The 18,554-nt window shown below is 36.0% G+C and overlaps 1 protein-coding gene across 2 annotated transcripts in view; it reads right to left on the bottom strand.

Moving 5' to 3' along the window:
• The window catches only part of ITGAV (integrin subunit alpha V), an 80,900-nt gene that overhangs the window by 26,908 nt on the left and 35,438 nt on the right, over positions 1 to 18,554 (bottom strand). For both annotated transcript variants that reach the window (XM_090281477.1, XM_090281483.1), the window contains exons 11-17: positions 17,093 to 17,145; positions 16,501 to 16,703; positions 12,519 to 12,710; positions 10,215 to 10,260; positions 8,751 to 8,858; positions 7,039 to 7,097; positions 5,413 to 5,567 (exon numbers count right to left, since the gene is read on the bottom strand). In XM_090281477.1, coding sequence (XP_090137603.1) covers positions 5,413 to 5,567; positions 7,039 to 7,097; positions 8,751 to 8,858; positions 10,215 to 10,260; positions 12,519 to 12,710; positions 16,501 to 16,703; positions 17,093 to 17,145 — 816 coding nt within the window. The remainder of the gene's footprint in view (positions 1 to 5,412; positions 5,568 to 7,038; positions 7,098 to 8,750; positions 8,859 to 10,214; positions 10,261 to 12,518; positions 12,711 to 16,500; positions 16,704 to 17,092; positions 17,146 to 18,554) is intronic.

Raw genomic sequence — 18,554 nt, 5'->3', positions numbered from 1 at the left:
GTTTTTATGCTGGTACCATGCTATTTTGATTACTATGCCTTTGTAGTATAGTTTTATACCAGGTAGCATAATTCCTTCAACTTTGTTCCTCTTTCTCATAATTGCTGTTACTATTCAGGGTCCTTTGTGGTTCCATGTAAATTTTTGGATTATTTGTTCTAGTTCTGTGAAATACTCCACTTGTATCTTGATAGAAATTGCACTGAATCTATAGATTACTTTTGGTAGTATGGAAATTTTAATGATGTTATTTTCCCTATCCATGAACATGCCATATACTTCCACTTATTTGTATCTTCTTCAATTACTTTCTTCAGTGTCTTGTAAGTTTTCAAGTACAGGTCTTTTACATCCTTGGTTAAACGTATTCCTAAGGTTTTTGTTTGTTTGTTTTGTTTTGTTTTTTTAATGCAACTATATAGATTGTTTTCTTAGTTTCCTTTTCTGTTAGCTCATTACTGATGCATAAACATGCAACTGATTTCAGGATATTTTGTATCCTCCTGGTATAAATAAATTCTTTTATCAGTTCTAGAAGTTTTTGATGTAATCTTTAGGGCTCTCTAAATACACTATTGTGTCTTCTGCAGATACTGACAGTTATACTTCTTCCTTTCCAATTTGGATGCCTTTTATCTCTTCTTGTCTGATCACTGTGACTACAAATTCCAGTATTAAGCAGTTAAAGGCAACATACCAGTCTTGTTCTTGATCTTAAAAGAAATACTTTTAGTTCTCGCCTGCTGAATATGACGTTGGCTGTGGATTTGTCCTATATGTCCTTTGTTATGTTGAGGTATATTCCCTCTATTCCCACATTGCTGAAATTTTTATCATAAATGGGTGCTGCCTTTTATCAAATGCTTTTTCTGTATCTTTTGAAATAATCATATGATTTACCCCTCATTTTATTTGTGGTGTATCACATTTATTGATTTGCAAATATTGTACCAACCTTGTATCCCTGGAATAAATCCCACTTGATCATGATGTATGATCTTTTTAATGCACTGCTGGATTCCAATTGCTAACATTTTGGTGAGGATTTTCCATCTATATTCATCAGGGATATTGGCCTATAATTTTCTTCCCTTGGACTTTTGTCATCTGGTTTTGGAATTAGGATAATACTGGCCTCATAAAATGAATCTGGCAGTCTTTCCTCCTCTTAAGTACTTTGAAATAGTGTGAGATGGATAGGTGTTAGTTTTCTTTAAATTTTCGTAAAACTCCCTTGTGAAGCCATGCAGTCCAGGACTTTTGATTATTCAGAGGTGTTTGTTTTTTTAAATTACTGCTTTAATTTCATCAGTCGTAATCAGTTTATTCATATTTTTTTATTATTACTGATTCACTTTTGGAAGACTGTATGTTTCTAGGAATGTATCCATTTCTTCCAGATTATCCTCTTTGTTGGCATATAGTTGCTCATATCTTTTTACAATCCTTTGCATTTCTGTGATGTCAGTTGTTACTTCTCCTCTTCCATTTATTATTTTATTTGGGTCCTCTTTTTTCTTGGTAAAGTCTGGTTGAAGGGTTTTCAATCTTGTTTATCTTTTCAAAGAAGAAGCTCTTTGTTTCACTGATCTTTTGTATTGTTATTTTAGACTATATTTTGTTCATTTCTGCTTTGATCTTGATTATTTCTTCTACTCACTTTGGGCTTTGATCTTCTTTCTAGTACCTTTAAGTGTAAAGTTAAGATTGTTTACTTGAGATTTTTTGTTTCACAAGATGGGCCTGTAATGCTGACTTTGCCTTAGTGTCCCAGTGTCCCACAAACTTTTGGTTATTGTGTTCTCATTATCATTTGTTTCAAGATCTCTTAATTTTTTTCCTTAATCTCATTGTTAACCCATTCATTGTTTAGTACCATGTTACGTAGCCTCCATGTCTTTGTGTGTTTTTTAGTTCCTTTTCTTGTCATTGTTTTCCAGTTTCATGCCTTTATGGTCAGAGAAGATGCTTGATATGCTTTCAATTTTCCTAAACTTATTGAGACCTGTTTTGTGTCCTAATATGTGGTCTATTCTAGCAAATGTTCCACATGCACTTGAAAAGAATGTATATGCTCTGAAAATATCCTTTAAATTCATGTGATGTAGTGTGTCACTTAAGACTGCTGTTTGCTTGTTGATTTCTGACCTGGAAGATCTATCCATTGGTGTCAATGGGGTGTTTAAATGCCCTACTATGACTCTGATACTGTTGACCTCTCCCTTTATGTCCATCAAGATTTGCTTTACATATTTAGGTGTCTTATATTGAGAACACAAGTGTTTACAAGGGCTATATTAGCTTGTTGGATTGTTCCCTTTATCATCATATAGTGTTCTCCTTTGTTTTAAAGTCTATTTTACTATACCAGTTTTTTTTTTTTTCCTTCATTTTCATGAAGTATCTTTTTCTATCCCTTTACTCTTAAACTGTGTTTATCTTTTATTCTGAGGTGGGTCTCTTGTAGACAGCATATATATCGGTCCTGTTTTCTTATCCATTCACTACCCTATGCGTTTTGACTGAAACATTTATGCCATTTACATTTAAAATATTATTGATGGGTATTACTACCATTTTATTATTTTAACTATGTTCCTGTTTTATTTTTTATTCTTCTTCTTAAAAAAGACTTTTAACATTTCTTGTAGTACTGGCTTCATGGTAACAAACTGCTTTAGCTCTGTCTTGTCTGGAAAGCTCTTTATTTCTCCTTCAATATTAAATGATAGCCTTTCTAGGGAAAGGAGTCTGGATTGTAGGTCCTTGTTTTTCATCACTTTGAATATTTCATTCCAAACCCTTATGGCCTAAATATTTCTGTTGAGAAGTCAGTTGATAGTCTCATGGGAGCTCACTGCTGCCTGTCAGGCTCAGTCACTGAAAGAGCCTCTGGCAGTACTCGATTTGCATGAGGTAGGTGGCTCAGTGAACCACCAGACAGGGGCAAATGATGTTCACCAAACTGATGCAGGTTCAATCTCAGTGACATTGCTAGGTCTGAGACCTCTCAGCAAATGTCCTAGGATATACCAAGACTAGCTGCCACCTGCTTAGTACTTGCACACATTTGTTGTGAGGTGGTCTCTCAAAGGATCCTCAGGGTGAGTTCCGCAGAATTTCCCAGGCCAAACAGACCAAGGTTTGGCTGTGCGAAGGGAAGGCTCTGCACCAGTTGGGCGTGTGAGGGTAAAACACCCTGTCCTAGAGCCACACAACTCAGTCTGTCTCAGATTCTTTCAGGATCCTGCTCTCAGCAGAGTAGGGCCACTGGGAGTTGTGAGGGTGGGGCTAGTGGATCTCCCATTGGGGGAGGTGCACATCAGGCTTAGGAGAAGGTTGGGGGGGGGGGGGTTGGGCCCCGCCCTAGAGCCATACAACTCAGTTTGTATCAGCTTCTACTCAGACCTCAGTAGCAGGGAGCCACCAGGAATTGGACGGGTAGGGCCACTGAAGTCAGGAGAATGGGGCTAGCAGATCTCCTACCACGGGAAGGTCTGTTTCACGGGGAAGGAGGGGGAAATGGTCCCCGTGCCAAAGCCACATATCTCAGTCACTGAAATGCCCTGAGTCCGCCCAGACCTCTACTCCCCTGCCCAGGCAGCGGACTCCTCAGCACGGTACAAGCTCCGCAGGGTGGTACTACAGGAGTCCAGAGCGTGGGGCCTTTCCCTAGGCTCATACCCTAAAGAAGGGACTGCTCCATTGAAGAAAGATGACATCTGTTGGGTGGGACAGTGACTCAGCTAAGGGATCCTGACTGCTGTCCCTTCAGCTCTCTCGACAGAACCGCAAATCTCAGTCTCTCCTCATACAACTCTATTCCATTCTGCCCTCCCTCTGCCAGAGCCTAGGGTGAGCAGCTGGGAACTAGTTTTTGTGCACTGGTCCTTTAAGAGGGCACCTGTGTCTCTAGCAGACTCCTGTCTCTACCCAGCAGACAAAATCCCTGCTGATTTTCACAGCCAGATGTTATGTGGGCTCCTTTCCCAGCTCTGGTGCGTGCCTCTGCCTCTCCTACCAGTTTTGATGTGGCTTCTTCTGTAAATCCTTCGTTTTAAGATTTTTCACCTTGGGGTGCTGAACAAACACACAATACACAGATGATGCACCATAGAACTGTACACCTGAAACCTACATAAATATAATTTTACTAACCAATGTCACCTCCAATAAATACAATAAAAAATTTTTAAAAGACTCTCTTTAGCTAGTCTCCGGTTGTTATTCAGGTTGCTTGCTCTCTATTTTAGTTGGAACTTCAGTTTGGTCCTGGGATGAAATGAGCATAACATCCACCTACACTGCCACCATTCTGGATCCCCACACATTTTGATACACAGTATTTTCATTATGATTCACTTCTAAATAAATTTCCGTTATGATCTCTTCTTTGATCCCTGTTATTTAAAACCACAATTCCTACTTTCTAATGTATCTTTTTGTTATTGATTTCTAAAAATTACACTGTGATCAAATAACATATTTTCTATAATACCAACTTTTTGAAATTTGTTTAAACCTCTTTGTGACCTATAAATGATCCATTTTTATAGTCTCCAATTGTTGGGTGCCAAGTTCTATGTAGGTCTGTTAAATTGAGCCTGTTAATTATGTTGCATCTTCTAAATCTTTCCTAATGCTTTGGCCTTTTTCTTTTAGAACTTTCATTATTTATTTTACACAAATTTATATTCTGTAACTGATAATTCCAACATCTCAGGCCTCTGAGGTCTAATATCTGTTTGCTGGTTTTCTAATAGCTTGTGTTTAGCATTTAAAAAAAAATAAATTTAACTTAACCTATAGAAATCATTGGGCCCATACTAGATTGTTACAGAGAGGTTCTGCATTTAATCTTGCTGAAGTCAGGGTGCACCTCCATTCTTAAAACACTTTAGCCTTATGCAAGTGTGCAGACCTAAAGCGGGAGGTGCAGACCCCTGGCTTGCAGAAGGCCCCAGACAAGTCCGAATCCCTGTGCTGGTGTCTGCAATTACTGCTCAACCCTGGTCCCATCCCACCCCAGTAACCCTGGGTCACACATTTGCTCACAACTCATGAGTAAGATTTAGCCAACCAAGTTTCTTAATTGGTTGTTCACTTTGGGGACCCTGGAAATTTCTTTTACTGTCTTGAGAGTCCAGCACTTTTTAAGAAATACATCTGTCATCATAATTTATTCAGTAGCATTATCGTGGAAAGACTATTTGAAATATCTAGTCTACTAGGAGTAGTAGTCCATTACTCAGGTTTGACATTTTAAAAAGCCACACTTCCTCAAGTGTATTTTTCTGCGCTTTCCGATTGACTTAATACCTGAAAATGTATAGAACGTGAAAACCATTTAGATAAAAAGAAAAAAACAATACATAAAAGGACGAGATAATGGAGCAGAGAAACAGCTCTTACCCGCAGGTATGCAATCAGTTCCTCACACTGCATCTGACCCCCCCGTGAAATGGTCATGTTCTTGGAGTGACTCGGAGACCTGTTATGGAGAAACAGTGCTCGTCGAATTGCTCCTTTTTGCTTGAGTTTATCCAAAAGAAGCTCCACCTGGAAATCTATACAAACCAAAGGATTTATAACCAACATAATCTTTACGGACACCTAGCTGTCCTAGATATCATGAGTTTTCATATAAACAGAGATTTTTATTCCTTTAAGTAATCTGCTCCTAATCCATTAAGGATGTCTATACATTGTAGTGAGACCACAACATATTAATTCTGAATAAATGTTTCATAATTAATTAATCCAACTATCTACAAAGAGATAATGATGGTAATAAAACAACTACCAGATAGAGGAGAAATTTCTCTTCTGTATTAAATTATCAAGCTGAGAAGAAGTTCAGAGCATGAAATATAAATTGAGACTTTAACCATTAAGGCAAGTAGCAGGACTCTTGATGACTGTGACTAAGAAATATTTACTAATATGCACCCATACCACTATATTAAACACTACCAAGAATGAACAGGTGCATCATTTACCACGTTAAGTTACAGTATCGAATTCTGACATAAATATGTTCCTGATGAAGCAAGTGACCAGATGCTTGGGTCAAGAATCACCTTAAAATGAATGTGCTGCCCATAGTCTGAACCAGTTATTAGGATTAGTGCTTCTAAGATTCAGGTCTTTAAGCAGTTTCTTCAAAGGAGATAAGAGTGCATATCTTTAAAACCACAAATCTTTCAAGTTTTTCTAAATGTTGAACTTCATGTCAAATTTGGGTGGAAACCCAGGGTTACTTTGCTTCCAGTTCTGTTTCACCCACCTACACCGCCCTCCTTGCTGTCTCTCAAACGTAGAAAGCCTGCTCTTACCTCTGGCCTCTTGAAATTGCCATTTCCTCCATGCAAAAACTCATCTAGACATCCCCTAGCTGCTTCCTTTCTTGCCACCCAGCAAGAACTTTCATGAAGAAACACATACACAGCAGATTCAGTCCTCTTCCCCTGCTATATTATTATTCCTTAGCACTTGTCACTAACATACTGACAGTCTTAGCAACAATTACGTAACTCCCCCACCTTGCTCTCAGGGCTGCATAAAGTATATTTTGGAAATGAAGAGCCTGAGCTTGCTATGTGGAGTAAACTTAGTTCCAAAACTTTTTCTCTTTCTTCTCACTATTTCCAAACCACCTCCACTCCAGAGATTGCCGGGGATATCTCCAAGGCATAAAGTATAAAGTCCTCAGTAGATCATTACTTATGAACAATGACACTCATTCTCAAGCTCATTTACCACACATTGGTAAACCCCCAACTTTGTAAAACTCATATGTACCATTCAGTGGGCTGTTTTGTTCACAATGTCAATAAATAAATGTATTATTTCTGAATTGGGTTAAGAGTTTCCAAAAAAGTAATTACGTTGCAATATTAAATGGCTTTAAGTGTAAACATTCAAATAAAAAACAATATTAACAAGTATTTGAGTAATTATTCAAATATCCTAAAACATTTTTAAGTGCTGTGCATGCAGCATCATTAAAATAATACAGTTTTTCCACAGAACACTTACTAAGTTTTGTGGGAAGTGCTCCTTTGCCATCTGCCTTTAAGCAAAACCTGACATTAAAACTGTAGGGAAAAACAAACAAACAAATCCTATAATTCAGTTTAGACATTTTTTAATATTACCAAAATTTCATGTATTTCTCATATAGTCTATACTGTGAAACTTTATATCTTATTCTATGTCTTAATATTATAACATGAAATAATCTAATTTATCCTTCAGTAATTTAAGCACACCTCCTTTCATAGTACCTCGGTAAGAAAAATAAAAAATTTCCTAACATTCTCTCAAGTTTATAGCACCTGTTAGTCTAAATGAGGGAAATGACAGTCCAGATTTAAAATAATGTCTCATTTAATAAAAAGCCCCACCAAAGTTTCCTTTCGCTAGCAAACTCCTCTAGGACAGTGTTTTTCACAATTTCCTAACGAGTGCTGAAATCAGCTTAATGGGCTGTGTCCAGCATATTAAAAAAATTAATTAAATAATTAAAATTGACTGAAGTATCAAGGCTTAGATTTCATGAAACTTTTCTTTCAATTATATACATGCATATACTGGATTACAATGCAAAATGTATTTTGTACTATGTGTCACAATCAAAAACATATAAAAGCTACTGCTTTAGTGCATTCAAGCCTTCAAATTATTAGCACAGTTATAAGCATTATTATTATCACCTTCACAGGGACTTGCTAGGATGAGTGAAAGTAAGAAAGGCAGTACATCTTAAAGTCAAAAATATCGAAAGCAACTTTACTACCAAATGACTAGATGAAAAAAAATATATTACAGAATTTTTAATGCAATCAAATGAAAGGAAAATTTTTGAAAAATGATTTTAGTAACTATACTACTAATTCAAAAACAAAATCAGGAAACTTATTTTTTCATTAGCTCTTCTGAAATAAAAATTTCCCAGTTCCAATCACACTACCCTTCATCTGTAAGTTCTCTGATTCTTCTGTGTGCCAGGAATTTGAACAGTGTTTCCCAAAGTGGGCTACTGTATGATTTTAATGGCATATGAGTCAAGATTTTTCATTATTAATGTTATATTTATTTTGATGTGTATGAGAAAGATATTTGTTTCTCTTATTTTAAAATGTTTTAAAGCAAAATATAGGTCAACTTAAAGAAAAATATCCTTAGAAAATTATAAATACAGGTAGAATGAAAATACAGCAAAATCATGTAAAATACCAAGAGTAGCATAAAAATAATGGAGCCCTGAGAAACACTGGACTATAGAAGAATTCACATATTAAATTTACAAAAAAAAATTTTTTTTCTTTAGAAACTAGTAAAGGAATAAGTAGAAGACTGGTATATTAAAACAAAATAATATTTTTCATACAGCTACTCACATATATTAAATGTGAAAAAAATCATATCTTAAAACTTAAAATGTTATGGGCCTTTTTAGAATTAAATATAAATGAGTTCTGCGATCTTATTAACTGTTCCTCTTTTTGAATATATTCCATGAGCATGTATCACTTTTAAAAACTTTACTTTTTAGCATATTTCTAAAGTTTTCTAACATATCTTCTTTGGAACAATATTTCTGTAATTCAATCTATGACACAAAAACAGAGAACACCCACAGAAACTGCTTTAGCAATATTTCAGTCCCCCAACCTTCATTTTCAATTGTTTTATAATAACTGAGCCGATAATCACAATGATAACTATCATTCAACTGATACTCTTACCAGGAAACTGTAAGATCTGTCCCAGGCAGTGGGCAGGTTTTATTGTCTTGATTTAAAATGCTAGGGTACACTTCAAGGCCTGCATTTACAGTGATAACTGGTCTGGCCCTGTTAGAGAGCAGGGAAGAGAAAGAGAGGGAAAATAAGAAAAATTAAAAAGTTGTTTAAAAAACATTAGATTGATCTAAGCACTTTCGGTTCCCATTCACTGCATACATAGCGCAATGTATCCTGAAGCACTGTTCACAATAGCGAAAAGAAAGGAACACCTTAAATTCAGAATGGCCAACTGTCCCAGCTTGCCCAGGACTCTCCTGATTTAGCACTGAAAGTCCCGTGACCTGGTGAATTCCTCAGTTCCAGGCAAACTGGGACAATTAGTCAAGCTATCTGAACTTTGTCCATTAAAGCAGAGTGGTTAAACAAGTCATGGGATATGTACCTAATGCAATGCAATGCAGTGGGGAAAATGGGTGCCATAAATCCACCTGTGATGTTACAGATGATCTCTAAGATATACCCAGGAAATATTTTTGGTATGACAGGGGAAAAATCCACAATTTCAAAGGATGCAGACATACACAATTTTTTAATGCACGGATTATCTCTACTAGGATATACTAATAAGCTAGTAACTAGTGTAAGAGATTTTTATTGTGTGCCCTTTTTACATTATTTGAATATTTACTACATGCATGTATTACTTTGTTAATAGCCATTTAAAAACTGAAACAATAAATTAAAATAAAGTTTTCCAAAATTCAGTTGTAAATATTTAAAAATACAGTAGGCTCAAGAAAGTATGCCCGTTTCAATCATGATAAACCCTGAACTCTGTATGAATGAGTGCTGCCCTGAGAGCCACAACCAAGCTGATCCACCACCAACACCGTTACACAGTTTCATGTTAGTTTTCCTGCCATGTACAAACATGGCCGACAGAAGAGTGAATGTGTTAAGCTACTTGGGATGCCAGAAGACATTCTCAGGCAGGAGTAACTGAGGAACTACAAAGAATAACTGAGAATATGCATAAAGCTGGAAATACAGATATGTGGATTTATACATTGCTCTAAAAAATATTTACTTTGGAAGTCATTACATACTGCCTTTGTAGTCACAGAATGCTGTGGCACAAACACCAATTAATTCTTGTTTTTCAGAGGAAAAGGTAAACTTCTATAATTTTTTAAGAGAAATTTAAAATGTAAGATAATTATTTCTAGACATAATTTCAAGAACAAAGAGGGAAATTCTAAATGTGTTTGAATAAAAAATCTACAACTTCCCCTACTTTGGGATCTCCGTGCTTAATACTGCTTGCCTGCAGTAAATGTTAAATAGAAAAAACAAACATATTTTACAATTACTTCAAGAAAATTAAGCTAAAAATTCAAATATTGGTCCTTAACTACAAAACTTTCAAATAATTCAGAATAGTATAGGATGTGGAAAGATGCTTACCTATATAACACAGCTCTATCTACACCAAAAGCTCCTACAATTAAGTCTTAAAAGAGAGTAGAAAAAAATGTTAATAATAATGATTTTTTAAAAATTCACATACCATCCTATAAAACTTTCAATACATACAATATTTAGTCTCAAAACTATGTTCATTAGGTTAAGATAACCTGTAAAAGGCTATAATATGGAAATTCGAAATAAGCTATCATCAGTGGCAAACACTCATATAAAACTAGTATTTCATCCAAATAGACAAAAATCTTTTTCATGGATAATTAGTAAAAATCATCAACAATGGGAAGTATAACTCCCAAACACAAGTACACCAAAGGAAAAGGCTGTACATAGATACTTATGGATTTTATAATTTCATTGTAAAATTTCTTTTGAAAAAATTTTATTTTATTTAAAAAACAAAACAAAACCAAAAAGCACATTATATATATTTAGTATGATAGCAGACAGCACTCAAATCAGCAAAAATAGAATGCATTAGTTTTCATAGGTAACAGGTAAAAATGGTTCACAATTAGAAAAAAAGGGATATCAGAGTTCTATCTCACAGTATAACTAAGCTCAATTTGATGAAGCCCTATCTAGGCAGAAAAGTACATGAAAAAAACATAAAGATAGGCAGATTGTATTACATAAAAATTAAGAACTTATGCCCCAAAAGTAAATGTGACAAACTAATAAATATACAGGGGTGCCCAAAAGTAGGTTTATAGTTGTGAGTATATGAAACACTGCGTTTATTCTTGTATTATATTTTACTAATTATTGTATTATTTTCTATGTGTACAACTGTAAACCTACTTTTGCCCATCCATGTATATGAGTTAAGGAATTAATATCTTCAATATTAAAGGCACTACCACAAGTTAAAAAAAGGAAAGAATTAATGAAAGAAAAACATCCCAATAGAAACTGAGGGAAAAAAAAAGAAATTCACAAAAGTAAATATATGCAAATAAACCAAAATGCTTACCCTCACTAGTAACCAAAAACTGTAAAGTGAGTCAAAACAACATTCTCCACCTATCATATCGTTTAAAGTTACTTTAAACAAAAGATAACACCCAATATGGGCACAAATGTGCAAAAATGACCGCTCACTTATTGCTGGTAAGTGCTTTAAAAAGCTGCAAAAACCTTCTTTTGGAATGAATGGGATTGTAATTTGACAATGTGTAAAATAACAAAACAAAACAAAACAGCGTTTAGCTTTGATATAGCAATTCTAAAACTTGTCTTAAGGAAATAATCAGGTATATGCACCAGAATTATATACAAGAATATAAATGCCCCATAATAAGGTTAAGTAATATATGATACAGCATTTGAGAAAACAGAAAATATAAAATTCAAGTTTTTGAAAAAAAATAACTTGAGGAAGCATTTTTAATACTTTAAGTGAATAAAATATGCTATTAGTACATAAAGCATAATTATATTTTATAAAGAAATGTGTATGAATGCATTGAAGAGATCGCAAAGTATGTTTTGCAGTATTTTCTAAAAGTTCTATAGTTATATTGCACGTATTCAAAAAAATTATTGAATTAACACTGACATAGATAAGAATCAGCTCCATGCCTTATTTCTAAAAGCACTTCAACATACTTGCATACTGAGCTCATATTAACTGTTTCAACAACACAGGTAGTCTAAATTTTCTGCATTACATTTCATTTAAAGAACAGACCCATTATGATCCTAGGTCCATTAAAATACTTGGAAGTCTATATGAGCCAGAAAAAAAAATCTCACTTTCTGTACTGGCTCAAACCAGTGGTCAACGTTGAGCAAATTACCTTTCTGTCTCTTTTCTCATCCAGAAAATGGTATAATAATGAGCTGAGCTAGCTTATATTCTTCACAAGCCTTATTGAGATAATTAAATAATATATTTTTTTAAATCACAATGATTAGTCAAGTCCACAAAAATGTTAGATCACTGAAAACCAAAAAAAATAAAGGCTAACATAAGAAAACTTAGAATGATAATTTAGCTTTTGTTTATAAGTTCTACAACATTTTTCTCTGACATTTCACCACAGACTTCAAAACAATAAAAGAAACTGAGAGTGTGCATTTTTTATTGGAAACTCCCAGGAAATAGAGCTGCCTTTATTTTTATCCCTTTCAGTAATAAGAACAGCACCTTAAACAACAGTAGGGGCTTAAACTGTACTTGAAATATTGAATTGAAATAACTTATAACATAAATCAAGAACATGGTATGTATGTGCTATTAGGACTGAAAAATCTAAGAAGCTCTATGCATTTCTGGGAAAGCACCTGGATATCCATTTTTGTCTATATCTGTGGCTCCTTTCATTGAATAGCCAAAGCTCGGGGGCATGCTCTGTGCGGCCCACTTCCCTTCAAGGATTTGAGATGGCACCCCATTCAAGCCTGTTGATCTTCCATTGAAAATATAAACAATTCCTTTTTTATCTTCACCCCCATATGGAGCAGCAATTGCAATATCTGCAAGGAAAAAGGAAGAGGGGATGGGGGACGAGATGGAGAGAGAAGAAAGGAAGAGAGAGAAGGGGAAGGAGGAGAAAGAAAGGAGAGAGGGTTAGAGGAAGTCTCAGTACTTACGATCATTTACGTGGAGATCTTAATATTTACAGAACCCACTTATCAAGATAAATATTGACTCAAAGTTCAGTAACATATTCTTTATTCAAAAGCAACAATCTAATTCGAGGAAATTGGAGCAGAACTGTATGGAAATGACATTAATTAGGAGCCAAATATTCTGGGCCTGACCTTGGACAAATCAGTTAACCTTTCTGGTCCTCAAATCCCTCATCCTTTAATGCAGGGGAGGGTGACCTGTCAAATATCCCTCTAAGGGTCATTCTAGCTTTCAACATTCTGGTTAACTTAGCTGGGCACGGTGTGGGTTTTTGTTTTTTTTTTGACACAGAAGTCAATCTGACTCAGAAACTTGAAAGTCAGGAACTCATCACGATCTTGCTCAACTTACATTGAAATAAAAAGTTTGAAATTCTTTTAAAAAGAAAAAAAAGAGAGAAAAAGCACCAAATAGTCACTACAACCTTTCCTAACCCTAAAATATTTTACAAATATGTTCACTTCCCTCTGTCCCTGCTAGTAGCACCCTAGACTAGCTGTCCTCATCCTTGGTTGCGACCCCAAGAGCAGACTAAGGGGCTTCCCACGTCTATTCTTGCCCCTCTAACCCATTCTCCTCAAAACTGTAAAGTTCTGATGTCACCTTCTTTCTTAAAATCCTTCCATTATTTCCCAAAGCTTTAAATGCTACCTGGTTTGACGATTCAATCCTGCCTCCCACCAACCCCCACCTATTCTAACCCTCACTCACTCTTCCTGCTACTCCAGGCCTTTTCCTTAAACACGCAAGCTAACTCTGGGTTTATACTTGCAGTTCCCTTCGGTCTTAAAGTTCTTCCTCCAGAGCTTTCCATGCTTTGCCCCTTCTACGTGTCCAAATCACAGACCAAACGCCACCTTGCAGGAGAGGTCCTCCCTGGCCACACTGCGAAGCACTGCATGCTTGCCTCGCAACCACGCTATCATATGACCTTGCCCTTTAGCTGGTGTCGTGTTAAACCCACAGCCTTTTCACTATCTGAATCTCTCCATTATGCACTCACACAATGGCTCTTCCACAAAAGTTTCATGAGAGCAAGATGTGTCCATCTTGCCTAAACAGTCCTTATGTACCAGCCCTTCCACACTGCCTCAGTTTGCTTAATATACCCAGATGTGTTCAGCCTCCTCAATGCAGCATCCCCTGAAACAACAAAGACAACCTGATCGTTTTGGCCAGGAAAGGGCCAAACACTGTGGTGATTACACTCTAGTACGTACTTGTTTACATAAAAGTTGCCCATACTGATGCTAAATCCCTTATGGATGTGAATGGGCTCTAATTTATCCTCTCATTTTTGGCACCTAGAACAGTTGCTGGCCTGCAGTTAGAACCAACTAAGAATTTTTTATCCTTAAAAAGGTAGTATTTAAATTATGTAAGTAATATTTACATTATCCTTGTTCAAATTTCAAAAGTATAACTTCCAAATTGACATAAGCATTAAGAAAGTAGTTATTAAAATACAATTTCCCCACAGAAGATGGCTCTAATATTAAAATACTGTTATAATAAAAATGATCTTTAACTTTTCTAAGCCTCTCACTATTTTATACATTCTAATCATCTTCTCTTTTGGCTGGCATCTGTCTAGACTGGAGTCCTACTTTTTCATGCAATCAATTTTTTCCTTTGTGTGTGTGTGTGTGTGTGTGTGTGTGTGTGTGTGTGTTTCATTCTGCTTTCTGGAGGGATATCGAGAAAAACTGCACATAACTGTGGAATCTAACTTTCTTGTTTTGTTTTCAGTATCCCTCTTGATTGACACCCAGGGTATCCCTCGTGGGTGCAGGTGGAAAGGGAGGAATATAGGGAAGTAACAAAAGGTTAATGTCATCAGGTTTGAACAAAGAAGAGATCCAAGTTATAACTAATAGTTCATTTTACATGCATAAACTATAGCTACATAAAAAATATAAATATATGTACTGACATAAACACAGCTCAGATAACTTTCCACCGAAGACATTATCATTCACAATCTACTATTAGGGACAATAAGACCCCAGGAGAAACCTTGGGAGAACAAAATCATCTTTTATGGCAGCAATTTTCAAGCAGTGTGCCCCCTGAATTTTTAAAACATGCACTACCTGACTATTGAGTCAGGGCACTGACCTCTTTTCCTTTAAGATTTTCATATAAAAAAAAGGACAACAGCCAAACAACAACGTCTGTCCTGTGTGAATGAATCAAAATTATACCTATTTTTCTGTCAGATCAGCACAAAATATATATTTTGGGGTGTCACAGAATTTTAGTTTATATGTGCCATATGAGAAAAGGGTTGAAAATCGATGTTCTATAGTAGCTATCTCCAAAAGTAAAATCTCCCTGTAAAATAGTTGCTATACTTCAATATTTTTTAGCTATTTTTGTTTATAATTGCTGTGCTCACAGATGATACATTTTAATAAAAACATAGAAAGTAGGATGAGATTTTGGCCAGATCGTTACATTAAGGAAGATTTCTTGGAATATCCTCAAGACAAGGTGACAGCAAACATGTCTAATCTCTCCCAGAAAACCTGGAGACAGAGGCCCAGTGAGAGCAAAGAACTCAATTTATTCAAGGTACAACCTCAAATCCAGCCCTGTGTTTTCTAGATAGTTTGGTTATCAAAACGTAAAGGTTTGGTGTGTTCTATAGTATTCTTTTCAAGTTCTATTTTGAATTTTATACCAGAGTTCCATTTGATTTATGGTATATTCTCATGATAGCAAAAAATCTTTAAGACTATTTTGAGAAGCAAAATGTCCCTTTGAGTAGTTTTTCCCTAACAGTGAAAACTTCTAGGGTTAATCTTACAGGTGGCACTTTCAGTGCATGACATAAACAACCCACAAGGCAGGAGTGCAGTGTTGAGGCCAAACTGATGGTTTTCTTTTCCAGTACTACTTCGGAGATGAGTCCTCTGTACTTCCGAAGTGTTCTTCTTAATTTATAACTTGCTTTAAATTTTAAGGGGCATACCCCTATATATTGTTGATGAAAACTAACAGTTTAACTCTCTATTCTGTGAGTTTTAGAAATGTTTTTAATAGTATTTTTTTTTAAGTCTTGGTAATGTGTTTCTATAGGAAAGCCAACTTAAGGTTTTTTTTTTTTTTTTAAATATCTACAGCTATTAATTAAATTATTAAATGGCACTATTATAAAACCATGAGTTTATTCCTTTTACTTGCCCCCATGAAGGCAGATATAACCTCCCTCAGGATATTTTGGAAAGTCACAAGAAAGTTATAGCTTAAAATACGTACTACAGGCAGCACTGGCGAGACAATATGCCTGGGAGCTTATCTTACACTTGTACCCAAATGGACAGCAGAGGGCACTGTCACCAAGCAAGAGAAAAAATCACCAGTGCACCCTGGGCTCCAGCCAATGCAAGTTCCTTTCAGAAATCAACTATTCCAACACTCGATTTTGACTGTTTGAATGATACCTCATGAGAATCAACTTTTGATATTTCTGCTCTTATTTTTAATGAAGAAGGACAACTTGACATTTACCCTAGTGTGGCACTCACTATCACTCAAATTCCAAGAAGGAGCCTTTCTCATGGGAGTACAGGACTTTTCCAAGTGGACACAGAAAATCCTGGACCCGTAGCTGCTGGACTTGGATCTTACCATTGAAGCCATCCTGGTCCAGGTCTCCCAAAGGTGCTATGGCACTGCCAAATCTCGCAAAGACCTCAAATCCATTCAGCTTGGTCGTCTGGAAGTCTCCTGCAGCTCTTTGCAGAGACACTGAGACCTGCCCCACCTCCTGGAGTTTGCCATCTGAACCACGATCCATGAAAAGAGGTGCACCAATAAAGACATCTGCATAACTAAAAGAACAAAATTTTTTTCGTGACAGCAAGATCAAATTCCATCTGGTAATAATCACTTCCTTATCAAAACTCCATTCCCTCTTTCCACATCTCTCACAGCCACACTGAAGCATAAAATGATCATTTCAAATTTGAACATTCCTGCAACTCTTTTAAACTTATGCATAATTCATAAAATTACTTAATTTCTTCATATTATCAAAGCTATTGAAATAAGGGAAAAAAAGGTTTTCTAGATTTCATGATAAGATTGCTTCAAATTGGTTCCCTGAATAGAAAAATTAGCAGAAAGGGACAGAAAAACAGAAGAGGAAATGTTTAGTTTTAGCAAAGCGTTCATAAACAAAAGAGGAAAATGGTTTTTGGAAACATTTTTTAAAACTTACTTATCCCCATTAATGTCAGTGGCAGCGACAGAAAATCCAAAATAAGCAGCCATCTGGATCAAGAAGAAAATGAAATGTTTACATTTCATCCAACTAGTTAAACAATTGATATTTGTAGTATATTTATCAAATAAAAGGGGTTACTTTTTTCTCTGCATATAGTACTTCAGTCTAAATGTCTTCTCTTTTGTTTATTCTACCAACACAATGACAACCAGGTAATAAGGCCTATTTTCCTAGATTTATGAGCAAAACATATCCCATGTATGTCATCTCCATGATGTAAACACATACCATTTTTGTCCAAGTACAATCAACGCTCCTTCCCAGGCCTAATCTATTATGTCCCTTCTTCTCCACTATCCAAAACACACCAGACACAGACATACTATCAGAAAGACATTCAGTCACATACAGATGTTTTACTTGAATCTGAGAAGTTATAAATGGATGTCTATGCAGTAAAGATAATCGATAATAATTATTAATAGGCCATAATCAGCTCTCCCTATGTGAAACTATTATAACTTTAAAGAAATTACTGTTTGGAAAGATATGGAATAGAATTCATTTTTGTCTCCCATCTCAACTGATTACATGCCAGCGGTTTTGCTTTTGAATGACACATGGTACAAATGTGTTTGGGTTTATTATGGACTTATTATGCAGAGGGAGAAGGAATGTCCTCTCCCAACCACAGGGGACTGCTGGTCGTCACAGAGAAAGGAGCCTGGCTGGAAATTCGTGTGAAAAGGAAAGTTCTAAAGAGAACCCAACATGCAAAGCAAAACTCAGAGAGATGACAAATTATAAAGGAACTAAGGTAAATAATGAGTCAACAAATCCAAAAGATTAAAGGTAGCAAGACTTCCAAAATTTGATTAGCAGAGATACCAGGAAGGAGTGATAAGGGAGATTCCAGATGATGTAGCGTAACTGAGAAAATGAATGACACGTTCTGTATTCAATTACAAGAACAGAGCATGTGTAATAAAGTGCATTGTATTTGGGGTACCATGTTGATGTGATGACTGGAATTTAACAAAATATACTATGCTTGGGCCTTATTCTCTCAGAGTGTGTGGCCTGAAGGTATAAAAAAAGGATGCCATTTACTGAGACAAGTTTTGTCCTGGGCACTATGATTGAAATGTTTTCATTTGGTTCTCACCACAACCCCATGAGGAAGTTACCAGTATCCCTATTTTCACATGAGACACAGGATTTACAGTGGTAAATCCTGCGACCAATGCAATAATACTGAGGATGGAGAGTCCACATCTGTCCTCATGGTCCTAATGCAAAGCCCAGGTTTTCCCCCACAGAGAGCTGCAGAGGTTCATGGACTGCCTGCAAGAGATGCTGCCTGAGGTGGAGAATCACAACAGCACAGAGAGACAGCCGTACCTGCCACAACACAACCCCATCTGCAGGCCACTCCCTGCCATGCATCAAACCTGAC

This window comes from Furipterus horrens, unplaced genomic scaffold (genome assembly GCF_987537825.1).
Source record: "Furipterus horrens unplaced genomic scaffold, mFurHor1.1.pri manual_scaffold_1, whole genome shotgun sequence".
NCBI lineage: Eukaryota > Metazoa > Chordata > Mammalia > Chiroptera > Furipteridae > Furipterus > Furipterus horrens.
The sequence above is the reverse complement of the archived record's forward strand: the minus strand, read 5'-3'. Positions and strand labels throughout refer to the sequence as shown.